Below are 22,314 nucleotides of genomic sequence, written 5' to 3'. Positions count from 1 at the left end.
ACTGGGACACAGTGTTTGGAGGAGGAGTGGTGGAAAGACCTAAGAAAGTGGAGAGGATCCCTACCCGGCTATAGCTGGATAAAGGGAAATAATGATGATGATGATGATAGGTTTCACTGTATTTATTTTCATTCACTTTGTATTACTGTATTGTCATACTCCTTCAGCTTTGGTTTTTCTTGCCAGTGCAAGGCCTGCTCTATGGATCTTCGACTGCCACTTTGTCCGATTCACTGCGTCCTCAGGAAGGAGATTGACAACTGGCATGTCCATATCGAACATGTCCAGCCATCTCTATGTGGTCATTATCATTGATGTCCAGGTGGTAGGTAGTTTTGATGACTGAAGTAGATGCCACTCTGAGAACATGCCCATACCAGCTCAACCAACTTTCTCTCATTTTTTTCAGCGATGGATGACACACCAAATTTATGTTAGATGTTGTCATTGGTCATGTGGTCAAATGAAGAAACACCCACGACCCAACAGCATATGTGCATTTCCGAGGTATAGAGACATCTTCCGGTGTTCACTATTACCAACCAACAATTGGTGCTTTAAAGTGCAATAGTATGTATGACCATCTTGTAGATCTTGGATATGAGAGGGACTGACATTTTTTCTAGCATATAGCACACCAATAACTTGCCACCAACACATCCAGGCCACATTTACACTTGCTGTCACGTCATTGCTAATAGCACCATCGCCTTGTAAAATGTAGTCAAGATAATGAAAAGTGTCTAACTTTAAATTCTGATTTGAAGCATTCCTGGAGTGTCAACAGCCCTTAAATATAGTACTCAGTATTCTTGACATTAAGGTGGAATCCAAACTGATTTAGGTGATCATTCTGTACTAGAGTTTCTTTCTAGAAGCAGCAGCTATCATGACGTCATTGGCATAAAGCAAGGTCCAAGATGTTTCCTGCTGCAGGTCCTGTATGATGCTGTCCATGACTAAAAGAACAAAAGGGGGGAAAAGTGTTGATCTTTGGTATCACTGGAAAATTGCTGGAGAGGCCAGCTGAGTTAAATTCCATTCTGTTATCTCCATTTCATTTATCACTTATTTATGTGCTTTTTTTGGGTGGTTTCTGGTGCATTTTTTTTTTTCTGATTATAGACATAAACATTTACGAGATTACTAACTGGTTTGATAGAAGGCTGTTCAGGTTTAGGAAAGGTTAACCAATGAAGCTCAACTTGTAGGATTCCAGCAAGATATAGCAGATATTTTTGATTTAGTGGATGCATTTGAACACTAGTTGGAAACACTCTCTGTTGTTGTGATTTAATGTACATTTTTTGCAATGTGCGTCGTTTGCTCAGCAGTTTTTAAGTGTGTCCATAGCTTTGGCATTATTTACATTTAACTTTGTGGAGAAAACATTACATTTATATTTCATTTTAGCCGGCTGAATCTAGGAATTACAGGAATTATTTTTAAAAAAGCAACTTATACAAGCCCCGTTGTCTTATCAGCTAATTCTTTCCTTCATTTTCTTCAATTATTAGCGGAAATACGCACAATCGTTTGTTGCGGCTGACCTATTTGTACAGCGCCACAGCAAATAGTGGAGACTTTGCATGTGCTGTGAGGAAGGGTAGCTGGGGTATATTTTTTTTGCCAAGGTCATGGACACAGGTATGATTCACCCGCTTGCCGCACACATTCATCGGTATTGCAGTCTTTTTAGTGTCTGTTTCTTAGTGTACGGTCAAACCGAAATGATTTTTAATTGTATAATCATACCGTATTTCTATTTAATTGTGATAATGTAATGTTGTCCCTTTGGTGAAAGTTTTAATGTATAGTATTGAATCAAAATCTCAAAAAAACTATTATTACCGCAATTTAGTTGGTAAACTTTCAACCTTTACCTCTCTGTCGAAGAGCATAAACAGCTTACAATTTTGTAGTTTTTTTTTTTTCATGTTTGATGTATATACTCTCTCCCCCTCCTCGGCCGCTATAATCCCACAAACGTGGGTACTTTTTGTTGTCTGTACATCTCCCCCACCGCACTTCTAATTCCCAATCATCGCTACTGATATCTTTACCATTATGGTGAACCCTGTCACCTGCCTTTGTAAGCATTGGCAAAGTTAAAACACTTCCGTCTACTACAGAAGATGCAAAGAGGAGAAGAATTCCACCTAATCAATACTTGTTTATTATTGTTATTAAAAATACAGGACCCTAACAGGTCATCCTCAGCTGGACATACATATAACACATCATGCAATTGCAAACATTACCATATCTAAAAAGGAATATCATGTGACGGTGACATGTCAGGTTGTACTCATGAGTAGAGCATTCGTCAAATTGGAAGTTAAGTATATGTTATCATGCGTGGATGCACGTCTATGAGAAGTGAATAAATCTAAACTTAAAACTAACTTATAAGTATTCATAAAATAAAAACTACATATGCGTAAAACACTTTCATGCTTGTGAATGTTTGAGTTTATGGCTTGCACTGTTTCTTAATTCTTCAGTTTGACTGCTATCATTAATGTCCTTTGCCGTATTAAGTAATGTTGTATTGCATAGAACCAGAGTGGTGGCTCGTTCCTTTTTGTAGTTGTATGATATTGTAAGGATTATCTGTGAAAGATAAGAGACCGGTCCTGTATTTTTAATAACAATAATAAACAAGTATTGATTAGGTGCAATTCTCCTCTTTGCATTTGTGTGAATCATCAATACGGATATAAAGCTCATAAATTATGATACTACAGAAGATACCGATCGAATAGATAGAATCAATGAGAATGATAAGCACAAACAGCAAGGTTTCGTCTATGCAAGATCTACTGATATCTGTCATAATATTTATGAGAAAACTTGCCTTGGTACGTGAAAAATGGAGAATTTTGTGAAAATTTCCAAAATGTATCAAGTTCTTAATTTAAAGAAGCTTGAAGCTCACCAAAACGGTACCTATCAAGAAGAAATAATGAATCAAGAGAAATCGAATAAGCCCAATATATCCGATGCTGAGAGTAAAGAGAGCCTATATTGGGCCTATTACTGAAAGAAATGGGCACGAATTTTCAAATAGATATGAGATCCAATTTATACAACGTGCAAAAATCAAGCACCGCAAGCCACAACCTTGTATGTCTACTGCTCCTGTCTAGGCTATGGACGTAGATATTAATACACCCGAAGACATGTAAGAAGATGCAATCAAGTCGATAAATAATGTAACTTGACAACATTCGTAAAAGCGGAGCAGGGGAAAAACTCATTTCTGAACCTAAATTCTGCACTTTTACTTATTTCTAATACCAATGTGACGTGCTGTATTCTACGCCCAAAAGACCTGAGCTCAGCTCATGGTTCCGACACATCTCCCCCACATTTTTCTCTCCATTATTTTACCACCGGCACGTTCACGCTTCTGTCTTTCATTGCAGTGCCATTTAAATGTTCTTAAGCGAAAAGGAACAGTAGTAACGAGATAGGCTATAGAATGAATTAACATTTTCTTAACCCTAAAATCTTCCCCCCCGCCTGTTGCCATTTCTTGATGGATGCAGTATTTTTGTATCCGTCTCTTGGCACAGGCCAGAGCAAAGTGTAACTTCCACCGAAGTCCCAGTCTCATCCATGGCTGTGACAATATGGAAGCTGCTGAGGTATGGGTGGTGCTGAGTAATGACAATTGGAGTACAACTAGTCTGAGTGTTATGAAAGGTGTTGCTCATAGGATCAGTCGTGCTGCAGTAGCACCTTCTGATCCAGTGAGGAAAGCAATGGCAAACTACCTCACTCTTCATCTTGTCTAGTATGCCTCATTTGGGCTTTGCCATTGGTTTTTGCAGTTTCCCTATACCTATCATAGCCTTTGGTGGTGCTATTTGAGGATTCAACCAGCCTCTGGGCTGATGACCCAACAGACAGACAAAATCTTCCTCCTAAAAGGGCTTATAAGGAACTTCCTTAAGAACTATTGCCGCATAAAAATATTACTGATACAATGTATGTTATTTATTTCAGAAATCATACAACTGGTAACAGTATATAGATGCCGGGTGAGTTGCGTTTTGCGTTGCTGTACGCTTGTACTCATATTTGAGAGGTATGCCTAGTGGGTTCGAATTCCATCCTCAGCAGCCCTGAAATGGGCTTTATATAGTTTCCTATTTCCACACCAAGCAAAAGCTGGAACTGTACTTCAATTAAAGAAACAGCCGCAACCTTCTCACCCTAGAGTCGCCAGAACCCAGTAATCTTTATCTGGAATGTAGATTAGTAGCTGAGGCGGTAGAGCGCTGACCTACTGACTGGTTCAGTCCGCTGGTATTCAAAGGTCCCCAAAATACGCCACCCTCGTGTCGGTAGATTTACCGGTGCTCTGCGGGACAAAATTCCAACTCCTTGATGTCTCCGAAAACCGTAGAAGTTAGAGGGACGTAAAAGCAACAAACAGAAATGTTTTGATCCCATCCTATAGTGTTCGTTCTCTCTCTTTTCCTATATAGGAATGGATTATCTTTGGCGTTGCTTTCATTGATGCCAATATTGACGCTCGCACATTAGCATAATCAGTTTGTTGCGAATGACGAAAACCTTTCTTTGGGTTTCCATTTTTTTACACCACAAGCACGGAAGTCTGCAATAAATATCTAGATTTTTTGAAAGAAAAACGCGAATAGTTACAAGAATAAATATAGTACAGTAATAATATTATAGCAAGCTAAAACCTGAACTGTTGCCCTCCCTGAATTTTGCTTGGCGAAATGTGTTTGACAAAAACCTCGTGGTTGGTTTGTTTTGATTGGCATAGTGCGGTTGAGTGATGAGTGAAAAAGTAAATTAATTGACGACGATTGCTGCTGGAAGATTATCTTCATTGGCATAGGTGCATACGGACATCGTATAGGTAAATGTAAGCAGTATTTGAATTATGTGCCCTGTTTTGTAGTGATATTTTGAATTTGGTCATAAGAGGGTTGGTTTAACAATCAGTTTTCAAAAATGGTCTCGTGTGTAGAAACCTTAATATTCTTTGCCCTTATTGTTGTTGAGCAGCGGAAAGAATGATTCAATCATTAACTTTACTGTAACTGTATAATGATGTTTGAGAGTATTTTTACGAGCTATCATAACCTCAAATGATTGACAGCTGACTGGTTCTTTCACTTCGGAGACTAGCCCTTTCGGTTACGAATGCATTTACTTACTGATTTTGTACTTCGTAGCCAACTTTTAATTCCATTGAAATTTTGAACGTGCAGGTTTGCTTAGAAGTATAGCGTTTATGGGACGCGGATTGAAGTTAGTTCATATATTTAACCATTTTTTTCTTGAAGGCATACATTTAAGCATAACCCTGTGTTGTTGCATTTATGCCTTTCGAAAAGATGAAAATGAACGAACTTTTCCATAGGATATTTCTTACAGGTACTTTCAAAAAGTTCGGAAGTGAGGTGGTCTCTTAAATCACAGCTGACCAGTTGCACTGTATTGGACATAAGCTGCAGTGTAAAAAATGAGCCATGGTTTGTTCTGCTTCACATTTACGACGGTGAATTGGTAAACAAAACCTCACTTAATCTTGGGCCAGCGAACCGTACGATGCATTCTGTCAAGAGACTTTCATGGGGTCCAAGTCTTCCGAGCCTAATGTGGATCAGTGAGGCTTTCAGTTGTACAGTAGGTTACATTATCAAGGTTTACAATGCCTGGAAAATAAAAATCAACCAGTATTTTGCGGTTGCCCAGAGGATAATATATAAGTAATAATAATAATAACGTAAATGTTTCCACCTTTTCAATACAATATATTCACAAAATTACAAAATTATACGGTACTAGTTTCGACCCATCTAGGGGTCATCATCAGCCGTATTGGAGCAAAGATCATTTGTGGCGAAATCCTAAGACAATATTATTTTAAAGAATAACAAGTGAAATGAGATGTTATGGTTCGCCACAAATGATCTTTGCTCCAATACGGCTGATGATGACCCCTAGATGGGTCGAAACTAGTACCGTATAATTTTGTAATTTTGTGAATATATTGTATTGAAAAGGTGGAAACATTTACGTTATTATTATTATTACTTATATATTATTCTCAGTTCAATACGGACCAAAAATATGAAATTCATAACCATCAATGCCCAGAGGATGCCCAAAGGCATACATTTGTACATTATTTTATGGGAAGGCTTCAACATCCTTGTTACCTGTGAAAGCATAAGTCAAAACATTGATTTTTTTGTCCACATCTTTCCAACAAGATAATGATTTTTTTTTTTAAATTAGAAAAATTTACACATGAGGTTTAGAAATACTGTCAGGTACAAATTAAGGTGTATCGCTGTATATAAGAATGGTAGAAGGGCTGCTATCTGGTTAAAATGGTACAGTATATGCATCTGACCTCCATTATAGGTGTGCCTGATAAGACCTGTACTACTTCAGCACGAGAACAGGAATATACATAGGCAAGTCAATAAGTATCTGCAGTTTTGCTCTAATTGTCTTATGGCGTTGTGTGCTCACTAGCCATTAGATGGCACCGCTGTCTATGTCTGTGGCAGGTTTCAGCATTATCAGATCAGTACAGCTTGCGCTCTTGTGACGTAAAGATGGCCATGCCACTCTTTGTATGCACCAAGAAGAACAGCGTTCCGTAACCCGGTTTTTGTGTCCTGAGAGTGTACCAGGAGCGGAAATTCATAGAAGATGTTCAGCACAATATGGGAACAATGTTTTGCCACAGTGAAGTGTTTACCAGTGGATTGAACAGTTCAAAAGGGGTCGCACGAGCGTGAAGGATGAGGAAAGATCCGGGTGTCCATCTGCAGCCGAAATTGATGCCAATGTTGAACAAGTGCATGATATGAGTCTGAATAATAGACAAGTGACTGTTCTATGAATTTCCGCTCCTGGTACACCTTCAGATCACAAAAAATGGATTACGAAGTGCTGTTCTTTCTTGGTGAAAGCAGAGAGTTGTGCAGCCATCTTTACATTGCAATAGCGCAAGCTGTACTGATCTGATAACGTTGAAACCTACCACAGTACTGGAGAATGGTGCCATCTAGCGCCTGGTGAGCACACAATGCCATAGAGCCAACCGAAAGACAATTAGAGCAAAATTGCAATTAATTGTTGACTTTCCCTCATAGGGAAAGCTGGGGTAATTATGGGACAGAAATTAAAACTTTCAAATTCTAGGGCACTAAATCTCAAAGTGGAAATTTGGCACAATGTTAAATTATTGTAATTTGGTACCCACAGTTCATTTCCAGGAAGAAATAGTATTAAAATCTTACAACTGTTTATCAATTCCACAAAAACTGTGTCCCGCAATTACCTCTTGGTTTGGGGCAATGTTGGGACAGGCATGGGACAAAAGAGGGATACGGTGTTAACTCAGTGAGAAAGCTTGTTTGACAGATACTGAGGCAAAAGTAGGACAGTGCTTCTTCATATTTTATGACTGATTTTTTTCAACAACTTTTTTGGCAAAATATTGCAGTACTTTTGTTAATTAAACAGATTTTTACTGTTAAAAATTACCTGATATTTGAAGCAACAATAATCACTTTTATGTACTACCAAAATACAGAAAACTGGGGATAAATAATAACCAATGTCCATACATATTGCTCAATTAAAATATAAGCCAAGATTGATATCACCGAGCTCGATAGCTGCAGTCGCTTAAGTGCGGCCAGTATTCGGGAGATAGTAGGTTCAAACCCCACTGTCGGCAGCCCTGAAAATGGTTTTCCGTGGTTTCCTATTTTCACACCAGGCAACTGCTGGGGCTGTACCTTAATTAAGGTAACGGCTGCTTCCTTCCCACTCCTAGCCCTTCCCTATCCCATCGTCGCCATAAGACCTATCTGTGTCGGTGCGTCGTAAAACAACTAGCAAAAAAATCCCAAAAAAACATTGATATCAAATACTTCTAAAATAAAAAACTTCACTCACTGCACATCATCGATGTGAAATGCCATGGGGCACCTAATAAAATATAAGCTGGACAAAAGGAGTGGGCTACTATTATAGTCTATAATTTGTCAAAGTAATCCAATGACCTATTTTTTCTCCATTACGTCTATGGCCTCTGTAAATTCATAATGGCGTAGAGGCGCGCGGCTGTGAGCTTGCATCCGGGAGATAGTAGGTTCGAATCCCACTATCGGCAGCCCTGAAGATGGTTTTCCGTGGTTTCCCATTTTCACACCAGGCAAATGCTGGGGCTGTACCTTAATTAAGGCCACGGCCGCTTCCTTCCAGCTCCTAGGCCTTTCCTATCCCATCGTCGCCATAAGACCTATCTGTGTCGGTGCGACGTAAAGCCCCTAGCAAAAAAAAAAAATTCATAATGGATACGATTCCCAGTACACACAAATTTAGGTTGTGGCAGCTTCTTAATATTCACATGATTAATGAATGTCATATCATCTTCATCTGGCCTGAATATTCAAACACAACACATGCATACCTGCATTAATTGATTTTCTGCTTTCTTGCTATTTAAAATTTCACCAAAAGAAAACCTTACCTTACCCTATGATTGTCCCTGAATTGCCCCAAAAAATATCCCTCAATTGCCCTGAATATGATAAGAAGAATATCTTGCTAAATATTGATCCTACAAATACATGGCTTTACCAGGCGAGTTGGCTGTGCGGTTAGGGGTGCACAGCTGTGAGCTTGCATCCGGGAGATAGTGGGTTCGAACCCCACTGTTGGCAGCCGTGAAGATGGTTTTCCATGGTTTCTCATTTTCGCACCAGACAAATGCTGGGGCTGTACCTTAATTAAGGACACGGCCGATTCCTTCCCACTCCCAGGCCTTTCATCTCTCATCATCGCCATAAGACCTAGGCCTATCTGTGTTTCTGTGTTGGTGCGACGTTAAAAAAAAAAAAAAAAAACATGGCTTAAGAGGCAATTTCTGCAATGTTCTTTTTAAATTTTGATGAAAAGAAATTAATTGTATCTACAACAGTTTTGTTTCTAAAATAACAAATATTTCTAACCAGAAAGCAAATATTTTAATGCTGAAAATAAGTGTTGGTTTTTCATTGTTTTTGCTGCTCATAACAGCAGTATTTAGTCATTGTCTGCCATTCAATGAACTCAAAATAATCTATTGCCACTAATCAAGCGTACAGAATATTTACTCATAAGGAGCTATGATGGTGCCGTGCTTTTACCCCAACATTTTGGTGTCCCATATTTGCCCCAGTTGGCTGTATATACTATCTGTAAAAGCCATAAATGCTGAGGTAAAAATGATAACAGGATCTATATATAATATGTAGATAGATAGATAGATAGATAGATAGATAGATAGATAGATAGATAGATAGATAGATAGATAGGAAACAGATGGAGAGTGGCGGCTTACCTTGTGAGCATGCATGGAATGAGTACACATAAAAGGAACACAAGGGTCCAAAATATTTGGTTGCCGCCTGCTTTAGTGGAAGATCCCAACCAATGTTTGACGTACCAGTTGGGGTGTGTTTTGAGTCGTTCAGAGATATGTGGAATATTAAGTAAAGTAAAGTACAAATAAAATCACAAGGTTTCAATACAGACTGAAACGTAGTATCAGAACTTGAGGAATGTTAGAATTATGGATTTCAATTCTTTAGTGGTAACTTTGACGTTGCCTAAGTCCGCGCATCATCCTGTTCCAGACTTAGTATTTTCTTAACGCCCAATTCAGCCTTTTTTGCCGCTGCTTTTGTTGGTATGTAATTTCATCTGTCTTCTTTTTAGGAGCGGTGTTTTCTATAGGCCTACAATTATTTGATGGCATATTTCAATTTTTTTTTATGTTTTAGTTTTTTTAAAAAAATTAATAATGAAAGGGTGTCCTAAGTCCTTTAATGTATGCCCCCACTCGTTTCCCTGTATTTTCAGCTTTAGAAGTTATAACAATTCAAAATTTCAGGCTAGCGATTTTCATGATGTAACTTTGTGATGACATCACATGTACAAATTGTAATTCTATTTTATACGAGTAAAATTGTTACGCTACTGTTGGCCGGTCCCGTGGTGAAGGGGTAGTGTACCTACCTCTTACCTACAGGCCCTGGTTTCGTGCTGGGCCAGGGATTTTTACTTGAATTTGAGGAATGGTTGCTGGTTTAAGGTCCTATGAGGCTATGTGAATACAGTTGTAGACTTGACATTCTAAAGGGCTGAGTGTCAGTTTTTCAGATTTCATTTCTTTGGCCTAGTGGTGGTACGTCCATCATACTAAAAGGGCTCTGTCATAGGTCAACTGTAAGTAACTCATCCCTATAATAATAATAAATAATAATAATAATAATAATCGTATAGCCTCAGCTACCATGTGCAGACATTTCAATTTGACGCCATCTGACTGTCTGCTTGTCAATTTCGATGTTCCGTTTTACTCTAGGCCTACTAGATGGCAGACCGAGTAAACCGAAACTCTCTTGGGTGTCTATGGCTGAGATTTAATGAATTTTGTTGGGTAAACACCAAGTATGTCACCAGAGATCTTTTACATGCCGACATCGTACGACATGGAGTGTCTAATGGACTATTTTCCGCCCTTCAAAAATCCAACTACCTCTGCCGGGTTTGAACCCGCTATCTTGGGATCCGAAGGCCGACGCTCTACCAACTAATCCACAGAGGCAGCTACTCATTCCTATGCCAATAAATGATGTTTGAGGTATCTCCACACGTACCCTCATTCTGTTGGGGCGTGTGAGGTCCAGACACGTTCTCCATTCCCCAGTTGTGTGTAGGTTTGACTGCTTTAATAATACTTTTGATATAATGCTGGGTAATAGTGCAGGAAAACCTGTCAATGAATATTCATCTAAGAATATTAAATGTCATAATAACAAAGTTAAAGGTTTAGCATATACAACATATTCTGGCAAAGAAATCACTGCTAAAATATGTCTTTTTTTTTTTTTTTAAAAATTTTTTTTTTTAGTGACACACAGCTATTTTGAATGGTTTGAACATAATTATCTGGTATCAGGCCGTGATTTCCTGGCCTTTAATCACCATTTTGCTTTAATTAAAAAGCGCAAGAGGACACTAAAATCGTATGTACCTGATGATGCAAAGGAGGTGAATACATCATCCCAGCTTTTTCACCTCTTTAAAGTATACAAACTGCAGCTAATAGTGTGTTAAATATTACAAATTACTACATCAGGTATTCAAATTACTCATCCTGGTATTGTATATGTTAAAAGATTGCATTCAGATATAAAGGATTCAAGAAAAATAATTTTATTTAAAAGAGACAAAACCATTAGTTAAAAAGTGAGCATATATTTAACAGCGTGTGATGATGATCACAAGGTATCTCCTGAAAAAATTAAGGATCTGGAAGAAGAGATTCAATATTTCCCACAAGAACATTGCCAGTTTTATGTTGATTTGTGCTGTAGTGGAAGAACATAAAGATGGTTCTTATTTTGAAGTAAGAATTGGACTGAAGTTATTATTATTCTTGATTCACAAAGGTTGAACATAAGTTTCTATTATTTACATTTTATTTTGTTAGACGCTGAAGCTGTGTGTATGCTATACAGGATGGAGCCCATATAGAATTAATAATGTATTAGTCATAACTGTTTTGGTGATTTTCATTTTTAGATTGTAATTTCTAAGATATATTACTGTCATAGCACCTTATATGTACATGGTTGGTTGGTATTTTAAGTAATTTATTGATGGGTTTGTCACACAAAATAGACATTATTTGATTGGAGCATTTGGTAGTACTTTTCATTATTCTCTCTTAAAGTAGTTTTTGGTGCTTAGCCCCTTTAGAATGTTAGGTCTTCGATTGAGAAACTATCTAACTGTGAGATAGTGGCCCTGGTCTAGAAAGCCAAAAATAATGGCTGAGAGGATTCGTCCTGTCAACCACTTGATACCTCGTAATCGGCAGGCCTTCGGGCTGAGCAGCAGTCGCCTGGTAGATCAAGGCTGGTCAGTAATTAAAAACAACAATTTTGAATACAAGGATTATTTATAAAGATGGGTTGAAGAGAGTGAGAATAGGTTGGAAACGACTGCTATGATGCTGAACTCCATTTCTGTTGTTGTCAGAAATGAAATCAAATTTTTCGGAAATTAAAAAAATTAAATCCTGTAAAGCTCGAAAAAGTTTTAAATGTATGTTTTTTGAATTTCCTACTTTCAGTCTGTATTGTTTGGTATTCTATCCCAGATAACAGTACAGTATTGATATTAACCCCTTAGATCCTCTGTGCATACTCATGCACTTCTGTTTGGAAGCTTGTATTTGCCTTGTGTGGATAATTCCGCACATCAGACAGACCAAATTTTGGTCCTGGTACAACCACCTAGACTGTATAATGTGGAACTAAAACACATTGAAGAAAACATTGCTAGCCATCTCTCAGCTCGCCAAGATAGGGGTACAAGTTTTGTTTATCTTTTGACATATAAAACCATGTAGTTTGGAGTTACCGCTTTTAATGGCATGGGAAAACTTTGTGTTATTTGCTGTGTATAGTTGTAATATGAAATTATATTATCATAATTATGCACATCAACATTTTGGATTTTGCAAGTCGCTTTTTTTCTGAAAACAAATATTTTATGTTATTCTGTAAAACATAAAACTGTATTGAAATACTTTTTTTATGGCACACAAACTTAAAATGGGAGTTATGTCATTCTTGCACAAAATCGTGAAATAAATCTTTAAATATCTAAATATTTCACATTATTATTCAAATTATTTGTCGCTGTTTTATTAAAATCTCAGGAAATTATATTTCTCATCCTCCGCATGTACTCTTCTATTTGCAGTCTTTATCATGTTTATTGTTTGGTACAGCTTCCTCAGTAACTCCTGTGTTCTCTCCACACTTTTATCATCCTCACAATCCTTTTTCAAAACATCGGATTTTTAATTATTTTTTTCCCCCGCGTGCAGGAATCATTTTCATACGTTTCTTTGAAGTTCGAATTCCTGTGTCATCACTGGGGTTGTTTTCACCCTCTGAATCCGTAAAAGGTTAACTCGCAATCACCTTGGTATTCATTGCAGCAGCAGTAATAACAACTATTACTATCTACCACCACAACCAACTGGAACAATTAAAATGCAGTGCGAGCTTCTGTTGTGTTGCCGGGCGAGTGATAGAAAGATGCGGTAGCCCCCTGACACTATACCGTATAGCTCGCACAGTGATCTCATTGTCTCAGCTAGTCTGCGATAAGCTTCCGTACAGCGTACAGTGCGATTGTTTCTTACACAGCAGTAACTGATCGATTTAGTGCGCTTTTTTTGGCTTCTGAATCACGTGTCGAATAGCGTATTTTCGTATGCTGTTGATTTTTAAATGAATTTCGCACCGAAATGTTGAAGATGTACGGGGCTGAATTGCTTACAGTTAAAACAATCAAATGCTACAACTCGTGTCTCCAGGCTGAGGGCGGTTTTAACACTTACTGTTTCTCTATTTGATTATCCATTCATCGAAGTTGATGGGTTTTCCATGGGAACGATGTGGCGGCGGCAATTCTCCTTTACCGACACGCGGCATGCAGGAAAACAACCCTTGCAGAACTCCCCCTGTACTAGGCTCGACAGACAGGGCTCGCGTTTTCTACCAGTAGAATGCTGTGGACTTTGGGAAAGAGGGATGGAAATCCAGGTGTGCCAACTTTCCTGATTAAAGTGGGAGACTCTCGAATTTTCATCTTTCCACCCACTTTCCTGATCTCCCGATTTTAAGGCGAAGTATAGTATATACCGTGCTCGATAGCTGCAGTCGCTTAAGTGCGGCCAGTATCCAGTATTTGGGAGATAGTAGGTTCGAACCCCACTGTAGGCAGCCCTGAAAATTGTTTTCCGTGGTTTCCCATTTTCACACCAGGCTACGGTCGCTTCCTTCCCACTCCTAGCCGTTTCCTGTCCCATCGTCGCCATAAGACCTATCTGTGTCGGTGCGACGTAAAGCAACTAGCAAAAAAAAAAAAAAAAAAAAAAAAAAAAGAAGTATAGTATTCTTGTACTGTTTGAAAATCCCACGCTTTTCCTGGAGAAAATAAATTCTTAATCGGTAGGCATTGGTACGGTATTCTTAAATACGACTGACTCTATGCTTCCCATTTTATTTAGTCAGACGATTCTTACCACTCTTACAAAGAATATATAGTTCAGATCAAAGATTTCTGAGAAAACTATGGAAAAAATAAATAACTTTTCTCTCTGCGAAAATCAAATGATCATAAATACAGGGTTTCTCTTATAAATCCAGACCGTCCAGCGGCGTTTCTACTCTCTGAGACCTAAGCAACTATATGGGAGGCACGCGCATAGTTCTTGACCTTACAGGGAGCGTACGCGTGTTTGACCTCGCATCAATAGTCAGTCTGAATGTCAGGTGTTAACATGGTGAGAGTTACCATTGCAACACCGTATTTTCGTATGCTAGTTTACGAGTTGGCTCGACGAGGACGTGATGCATTTGTTCAGCAAAATTCCCTGGTGAAGTGCCACCTTCATGAGCACAGATTCACTTAATTGTAAATAAATTTGAAACTGCTGACTCAGTGCTCAGTAAAAAAAAAAAAAAAACATGCGTGCACACGAATAGTTTTAACAGAGGAAGCGCTAGATGACATTAGTACGAATCTCGGTCGCCGAATAAATCACTCACAAAATTAGCACAACACTAGGGGTTTCGGTTTCTTCTGCACGCAGAGCTACAAAGCTGTTACACATCAAATCGTACAAGTTTACAGGGGCCAATTGTTTAAAACCTGCTGATCCAGCCACAAAAATGAGATATTGTGAGCGGTATCTTGCATCATTGAATGATCGTTTATTCGAACCAGATCTTGTGTTCTTTTCGGATGAGGCCTGGTTTCATCTTAATGCTCTCTCGCTACTAGTGTGCAGAAAATCCGAATGGTGTTTATGAAGTCCCTCATTATGAAGGATGACACTTTCAACATCTTTTATAAGGTCAGATTTCATATAAGATTGTATATACGCTTGAAGCAGGGCGGCCGCGCGCGTTGTATAGTCCTCTCCGTGTAAGGACGTACCCTAAGGATGCAACCTTACCCTTTCTCCCCTGTAATATTAAGATATTGATTTATGGTTACTTTTCTTGCTGTTGGGTCTTTCTCAGTGTCGGTAACCATACAGTTTAGGGACCCTACTTGCCGATACGACGTCTTACATTTACCGTTAATCTGGCACGTTGGCAATGTTCAGTCACTGCTCTAGCGTGAAGTGCGTGTTGCCACCGCATCGCCGTTAAAGTCACTAGTGATACATTTGCGAGAATATTTAAAGCATATTTTCTTTTTCTGTGGGATTGTAAATCTATTTGGCTAATACCAGGTAAGTAGGATTGTGGCATGTTCGGATAATGCATTTAATAACATAGTTTGTGTGAAATGATGAAAGTGCTCAAATACGTCAGTCTCATGTCTAGATCTACCGGTACATGAAATAACTCTTGCGGGACGAAATTTTGGCAGTAGAACTTATAACATTATTATTTTCAAATCCGCAGTGAACTTGAAAGCTGACCTAAATTCCGTTCACAGAGCTTGGCACATTAGTATTCCTATATATTTCCTGATAAGCTTGAAGATATAACCAGCCTGCAGGCTGAAAATATGCCCAATAATCTCTCCTTACTGGTTACCGGTATTGAAGAGAGAAGGAAATATTCGCGCAAAAGAAAGGGAAGTCATTGGATGTCTGGAACTTTCGAAAATCACACTGCAAATACTTATTAAATAAATTGCATCGTTTAACACGCCCCTCTTTTCAAGAATATGGTTATAGTACGCCTACTGTATATCAAAATAAAGACAGATAATTTAAGTGAGAAAGTGTGTTTATTTCCTTAATTCCTCATTGAGGAGATATTCATAATTATCTTGATTAATTTCATCTTATCTATCATTTACTAGGGTAGGGAAACATTCATTATCGGTGTTTACATTGAGGTTAGTTTGTTATGGTTATGTCTGATGATTTTAATATGTAACCAGGCAGGTTGGCAGCAGTGACCAGCCATTACAAAAAAGAGAAAAGAAGAGCATCGGGCGGCGATATTTACTTTCTGGGGTATTTCCTTACGTGGCAATTACTATAAATTGGGCTGAGGCAGCTGCTGTAGCGCAGAGTATAAACACCGTGCGCACGGTCGGGGTTTATAAGAGCGACCCTGTTTGTATCTCGGTCATGGCCATCCATCAACGGCTGTTAATTTCAGATGACCACCAGCCATAAGACATAGCCAGCACCGTTGCTAGGTAACTGGCCATCCATACCTTACATACTTACGTCAACACTTTTAACTTTAAAATATGTTCAGTAAGTCAAGTGCTTTGAGCAGAAATTGAGTTCACTCTTTCTGAGAAGGAAAATTGAAGAATGAGGGATCGTGTGTTCTATAGCTCAGATATACATGTATGCAGTATTTTAGTAAATAAATAAATAAATATCGTAATTAACAAAATTTTATGTAATAAGAAAATATGTGTTAAAGTACGTCAGTAATGCGTCGTAACTCGTCGCGAAATTATCAAAATCTCTCGATTATTTTTTTCTTGACTTTTCAAAGTTGGTTCCTTTGTAAATCCTGGAAGTGGCTCCATCTTGCCCCAAACACAAGAGCTAAACAAGTTTCAATATTATATGTATTATTGCCAGTTTCTAGATAATTTACTCCCATCTTGCATCAGAAAATTACACTCTTTTTCCTTATATGCTATGTGAGTCAGTTAAGATGTTTACCTCAGATAACTCGTAAACCATTAAAGATACTGTGGATATTTTTTTCAATTGTAATAATATTATCAAGAGGACTGATAATGGAACTTGCGATACTTTTACCAAATACAGTACTGTATTTTCTACGTCCAGTATTAGAGTCATGGACGTTGTAAGCTCAGGGGTGTATTATTTTCAAAATCCGACAAACATACCTTGAGAAAATTGAATTCTGTTCGAATGAGTCGCTAAACAGGCGGCCAAGGTACGCGCTGCGCAGGAATTCTGAGCCTGTCGACATACAGAGGTTCTTCACCTCTTTTGACAACTAAGTAATAAATGTTACAGGATTGTGAGCGCCTGCAAAAAAGACCGTTACAAAGTTGTGACATGGACAGCAGAAAAGGTATGATGCTAAACCGGGTGAAAAATAAGTTTCGCCAAAAGAAAAAGTCATCTCAGTTTTATGAGTTGCATTCAATTCATAACACCTCCGCTATTGTTTTTCTGACTAACTAATCACATTAAAACTATTAAACTTGTGTCACTTCTTGGCGTAATCTCCCTGCAGCCGTACACATTTTTCACAACGTCGACGCCATGATTTCGTAGTCGCTGCGAATGCTTCTTTAGGGGTCATTTTGACCACTGGAAAATCTCTGATGCAATAGTGGTACGTCTAGTGAATGTACGGCCGCGGAGAGTGTCTTCCATCGTTGAAAACAGCCAAAAGAGTCTAGGAGCTAGGTCAAGGAAATGCACTTTTCAATTTTGTGTCATCTCTGATTCTGTATGTACAGTGACCGTCATATTTTTTCGGGCAGGCAGAATTCTTTTAAAATTAAAACAGAGGTTAATAACAAACATATATAGTTTAATTTTACTTCAGAGTAAAACCCGATGGCACCGAGCTCGATAGCTGCAGTCGCCAAGTGCGGCCAGTATCCAGTAATCGGGAGATAGTGGGTTCGAACCCTACTGTCATCAGCCCTGAAAATGGTTTTCCGTGGTTTCCCATTTTCACACCAGGAAAATGCTGGGGCTGTACCTTAATTAAGGCCACGGCCGCTTCCTTCCCACTCCTAGGCCTTTCCCATCCAATCGTCGCCATAAGACCTATCTGTGTCGGTGCGACGTAAAGCAAAAAAAACGATGGCACTACAGCCCTTGAAGAGCCTTGGCCTACCAAGCGACCGCTGCTCAGCCCGAAGGCCTGCAGATTACGAGGTGTCGTGTGTTCAGCACGACAAATCCTCTCGGCCGTTATTCTTGGCTTTCTAGACCGGGGCCGCTATCTCACCGTCAGATAGCTTCTCAATTCTCATCACGTAGGCTGAGTGGACCTCGAACGAGCCCTCAGGTCGAGGTAAAAATCCCTGACCTGGCTGGGAATCGAACCCAGTGCCTCCGGGTAAGACGCAGGCATGCTACCCCTACACCATGGGGCCGGCAGTTACTCATACAGATACCAGAAATAAACATGCACTTCATTTCATGATACACAAAAAATTTGAAACTTATGAATGTAATTACAATAATACAAAATTGCTTGTTCATAAATATTCGGACAAAAATTCGCAAGTACAACAATAATATGAAGGGTGGAGTCCACGTAGGAATATGAATACTTCGTGATTCTTCCCTTCCTGCGAAGCACTTCAGTCAGGCCTCTCGACATGCTCTCTACGATTTTTCTTGTGGTAGAATGGGACAATTTTCCCACTCTTCTTGCAGTCGTCTCTTCACATCAGCTTTGGAATTTATGGGATGTTTTCGGATGTTGTTTTCCAGTATATCCCATAAATTCTCTATGGGATTAATATCAAGACTTTGTGGGGGAGGATTCACAACTTAAGGACAATTGTACAACAAGCATAGCCGTACATTATAGGCCGTATTTTTCGGGTCGTTGTCCTGATCAAATTTAAAACAGTCCCCAGCACCCATATGTTCTGCAGTTTTCTTCAGTGTTTTAAAAGCCGAGGATACTGGCGGTGGTCCATGTTTCCGTCTATAAACATCAGCTCACCTACTCCTTGAGGCGACATACAGCCCCACACCATAACATGTTCCCCTCCATGTTTTACCGTTGCCTTCATATTTCTTTCTTCAAATTCTTTATTGGGCTGTCTCCAAACTATGATGCGCCTCTGAGCCAGAAACGTTGAATTTCGATTCATAGCAGAAAATTAAAAGTCTTCCACCGATTCATGTTTTTGCTAAGATGCTCCTTAGCAAATCGTTGTCGTTTGATCCTATTTATTTTGTTGATATAAGGTTTCCTTGCAGTTCGCCCGTGATAATCACCTCTATATAACATCCTCCGGATTGTAGTTGCACTGATCTTCTTTCCAGCAATAGTGGTTGTAGAAAGACGTGGATTTCTTTTCACTTTTCTTACTTCTGCCCTTTCTTCTCTCCTAGTAAAGACCCTCGGGCGACCTGTATGTGGCAAATTTTCAATTTTGTCTTGAAATTTGCATCGGCAGATAATATCGTTAACAGTACTTTTCCTCATGTTCAGAAAATCTGCGATTTGTCGACATGTTTTCCCTTTTTCATGATGGAATATTTGATCAAATGTACTGTTCTTTTCTCTGCGTCCCATTTCATTCAGGAATCGTTGCGTCTGCTTTGTGCATGAGGAAGGCACTGACTGGGACCTGTCTGCACAGCGCATAACAATTGCAAAGCATACCTCGAGTAGCTAAACATTTCCTGTCCGAAAAATAATGACCAGCAAATTTTCGTATCTCAATTAAGTAAAAGGTATTATTACTTTGTAAACTCATCTACAAATCGCAATTGGATAATTACAGTACCTACGAAGTGCATTAAATTCAGAGTTTAGTAATTTCGAATTTATTACCTGTTCTTTCTTTAATAACAGGGGTATTACATGTATAGATTATTCTGTCCGAAAAATTCTGACTGTTACTGCATGTATGTACGCGCATCCAGAGAAAATGGATGAAGGGAATTTAATGAAAATCGGCATCTAAAGTCGGGGAATAAAGCACTCCAGTCTAGGCTATAAATAACGTTATTCACACTAGATGAAATGGTATTTAAGGGGAAGGCGGCTAAAATGTAATTTTAAATACCTATATTTAATCAAATCTTATTCACAACATGTACAAGACTTCATCTAGAATTCTGTATACAATTTAGAGTTCCGTAGCGAAGCACGAGTACACCAGCTAGTTTCTTCGTATGGCTGTGAGGCTATTTAGGGCTTGAAGTAAGGATGTAAAGCCGGACTGAGTGGCTCAGACGGTTGAAGCGCCAGCCTTCTGACCCCAACTTGGCAGGTTCGATCCTGGCTCAGTCCGGTGGTATTTGAAGGTGCTCAAATAAGTCAGCCTCGTATCGGTAGATTTACTGCGGGACTAAATTCTGACACCTCGGCGTTTCCGAAAACCGTAAAAGTAGTTAGTGGGACGTTAAGTAAATGACATTGTTATTAAGGATGTAATATTTTCGTCAATAAAGGCCCTGTTAAATGCTAATATTAATCATCATAATAATACACTGACTGACAGAGCAAATGCAACACCAAGAAGGAGTGGTTCGAAAGGGATGAAAGTTGGGGAAAAAACAGAGACGGCATGGACGAATAATTGATGTTTATTTCAAACCGATATGCAGGTTACACAATGCGCACGGCATCGACTCAGTAGGATGTAGGACCACCGCGAGCGGCGATGCACGCAGAAACACGTCGAGGTACAGAGTCAATAAGAGTGCGGGTGGTGTCCTGAGGGATGGTTCTCCATTCTCTGTCAACCATTTGTCACAGTTGGTCATCCGTACGAGGCTGGGGCAGAGTTTGCAAACGGCGTCCAATGAGATCCCACACGTGTTCGATTGGTGAGAGATCCGGAGAGTACACTGGCCACGGAAGCATCTGTACACCTCGTAGAGCCTGTTGGGAGATGCGAGCAGTGTGTGGGCGGGCATTATCCTGCTGAAACAGAGCATTGGGCAGCCCCTGAAGGTACGGGAGTGCCACCGGCCGCAGCACATGCTGCACGTAGCGGTGGGCATTTAACGTGCCTTGAATACGCACTAGAGGTGACGTGGAATCATACGCAATAGCGCCCCAAACCATGATGCCGCGTTGTCTAGCAGTAGGGCGCTCCACAGTTACTGCCGGATTTGACCTTTCTCCACGCCGACGCCACACTCGTCTGCGGTGACTATCACTGACAGAACAGAAGCGTGACTCATCGGAGAACACGACGTTCCGCCATTCCCTCATCCAAGTCGCTCTAGCCCGGCACCATGCCAGGCGTGCACGTCTATGCTGTGGAGTCAATGGTAGTCTTCTGAGCGGACGCCGGGAGTGCAGGCCTCCTTCAACCAATCGACGGGAAATTGTTCTGGTCGATTATTGGAACAGCCAGGGTGTCTTGCACATGCTGAAGAATGGCGGTTGACGTGGCGTGCGGGGCTGCCACCACTTGGCGGCGGATGCGCCGATCCTCGCGTGCTGACGTCACTCAGGCTGCGCCTGGACCCCTCGCACGTGCCACATGTCCCTGCGCCAACCATCTTCGCCACAGGCGCTGCACCGTGGACACATCCCTATGGGTATCGGCTGCGATTTGACGAAGCGACCAACCTGCCCTTCTCAGCCCGATCACCATACCCCTCGTAAAGTCGTCTGTCTGCTGGAAATGCCTCCGTTGACGGCGGCCTGGCATTCTTAGCTATACACGTGTCCTGTGGCACACGACAACACGTTCTACAATGACTGTCGGCTGAGAAATCACGGTACGAAGTAGGCCATTCGCCAACGCCGTGTCCCATTTATCGTTCGCTACGTGCGCAGCACAGCGGCGCATTTCACATCATGAGCATACCTCAGTGACGTCAGTCTACCCTGCAATTGGCATACAGTTCTGACCACTCCTTCTTGGTGTTGCATTTGCTCTGTCAGTCAGTGTATTTTTATCCTAAAAACTCAAAGTAAATCTGGCATTAAATAATTACGATTATCAGAGACGCAAGGGCGTTTGGAAAACCGTTCCTGTGAAGTTACTGTCAGCGCTGATCAAACAATTAAATGCCATTTATTGGTGTGGGATTAAATCGTGTACACTTCATCGCGATTAAATTACAGCTTTCCTTGATTACGGAAAGCTAGTATGGGCAGAATGTTTAACCGTAGAAACATGTTAATCAGTTCCCGAAAAAAGTTAAGTTGGGAGTGGCCTCTGAGTGCGCAACGTTGTAAGCCACACCTCCTGGAAGACGAACACATGTGACGTTGCCTTGGTTACTTCTCCTTCATCCTCAGGGTTGACCAAAATCTTCGCCCAAACGTTACCCGTTTCCTTTTCCACCCTGAATTCTTGTGATCACGAATGTACATAACGCACAAGTGAGAAGTTTGGCAACTCCTAGTAACACGAGCGGGCCAGCAGGCTTATATAGGCATGAAAACCGCAGTGGGTCCGTCCTCGTTTCCACGGCAACCATATTCCCCACACTCTTCTCCCCACCCAGGCAGGCAGTAAACGAACCTCCCTCTATGAAATTTC

The 22,314-nt window shown here is 40.1% G+C and overlaps 1 protein-coding gene across 1 annotated transcript in view; it reads left to right on the top strand.

Moving 5' to 3' along the window:
* The first annotated feature begins 4,750 nt into the window (after positions 1-4,750).
* mino (glycerol-3-phosphate acyltransferase mino) overlaps positions 4,751-22,314 on the top strand; it is a 348,653-nt gene continuing 331,089 nt past the window's right edge. The window contains exon 1 of the mRNA XM_067154307.2: positions 4,751-4,903. Coding sequence (XP_067010408.2) covers positions 4,902-4,903 — 2 coding nt within the window. The 5' untranslated portion in view covers positions 4,751-4,901. The remainder of the gene's footprint in view (positions 4,904-22,314) is intronic.

This window comes from Anabrus simplex, chromosome 10, assembly GCF_040414725.1.
Source record: "Anabrus simplex isolate iqAnaSimp1 chromosome 10, ASM4041472v1, whole genome shotgun sequence".
Taxonomy (NCBI): domain Eukaryota; kingdom Metazoa; phylum Arthropoda; class Insecta; order Orthoptera; family Tettigoniidae; genus Anabrus; species Anabrus simplex.
Note: the sequence above shows the minus strand (reverse complement) of the source record. Positions and strands in the feature narration are given on the sequence as shown.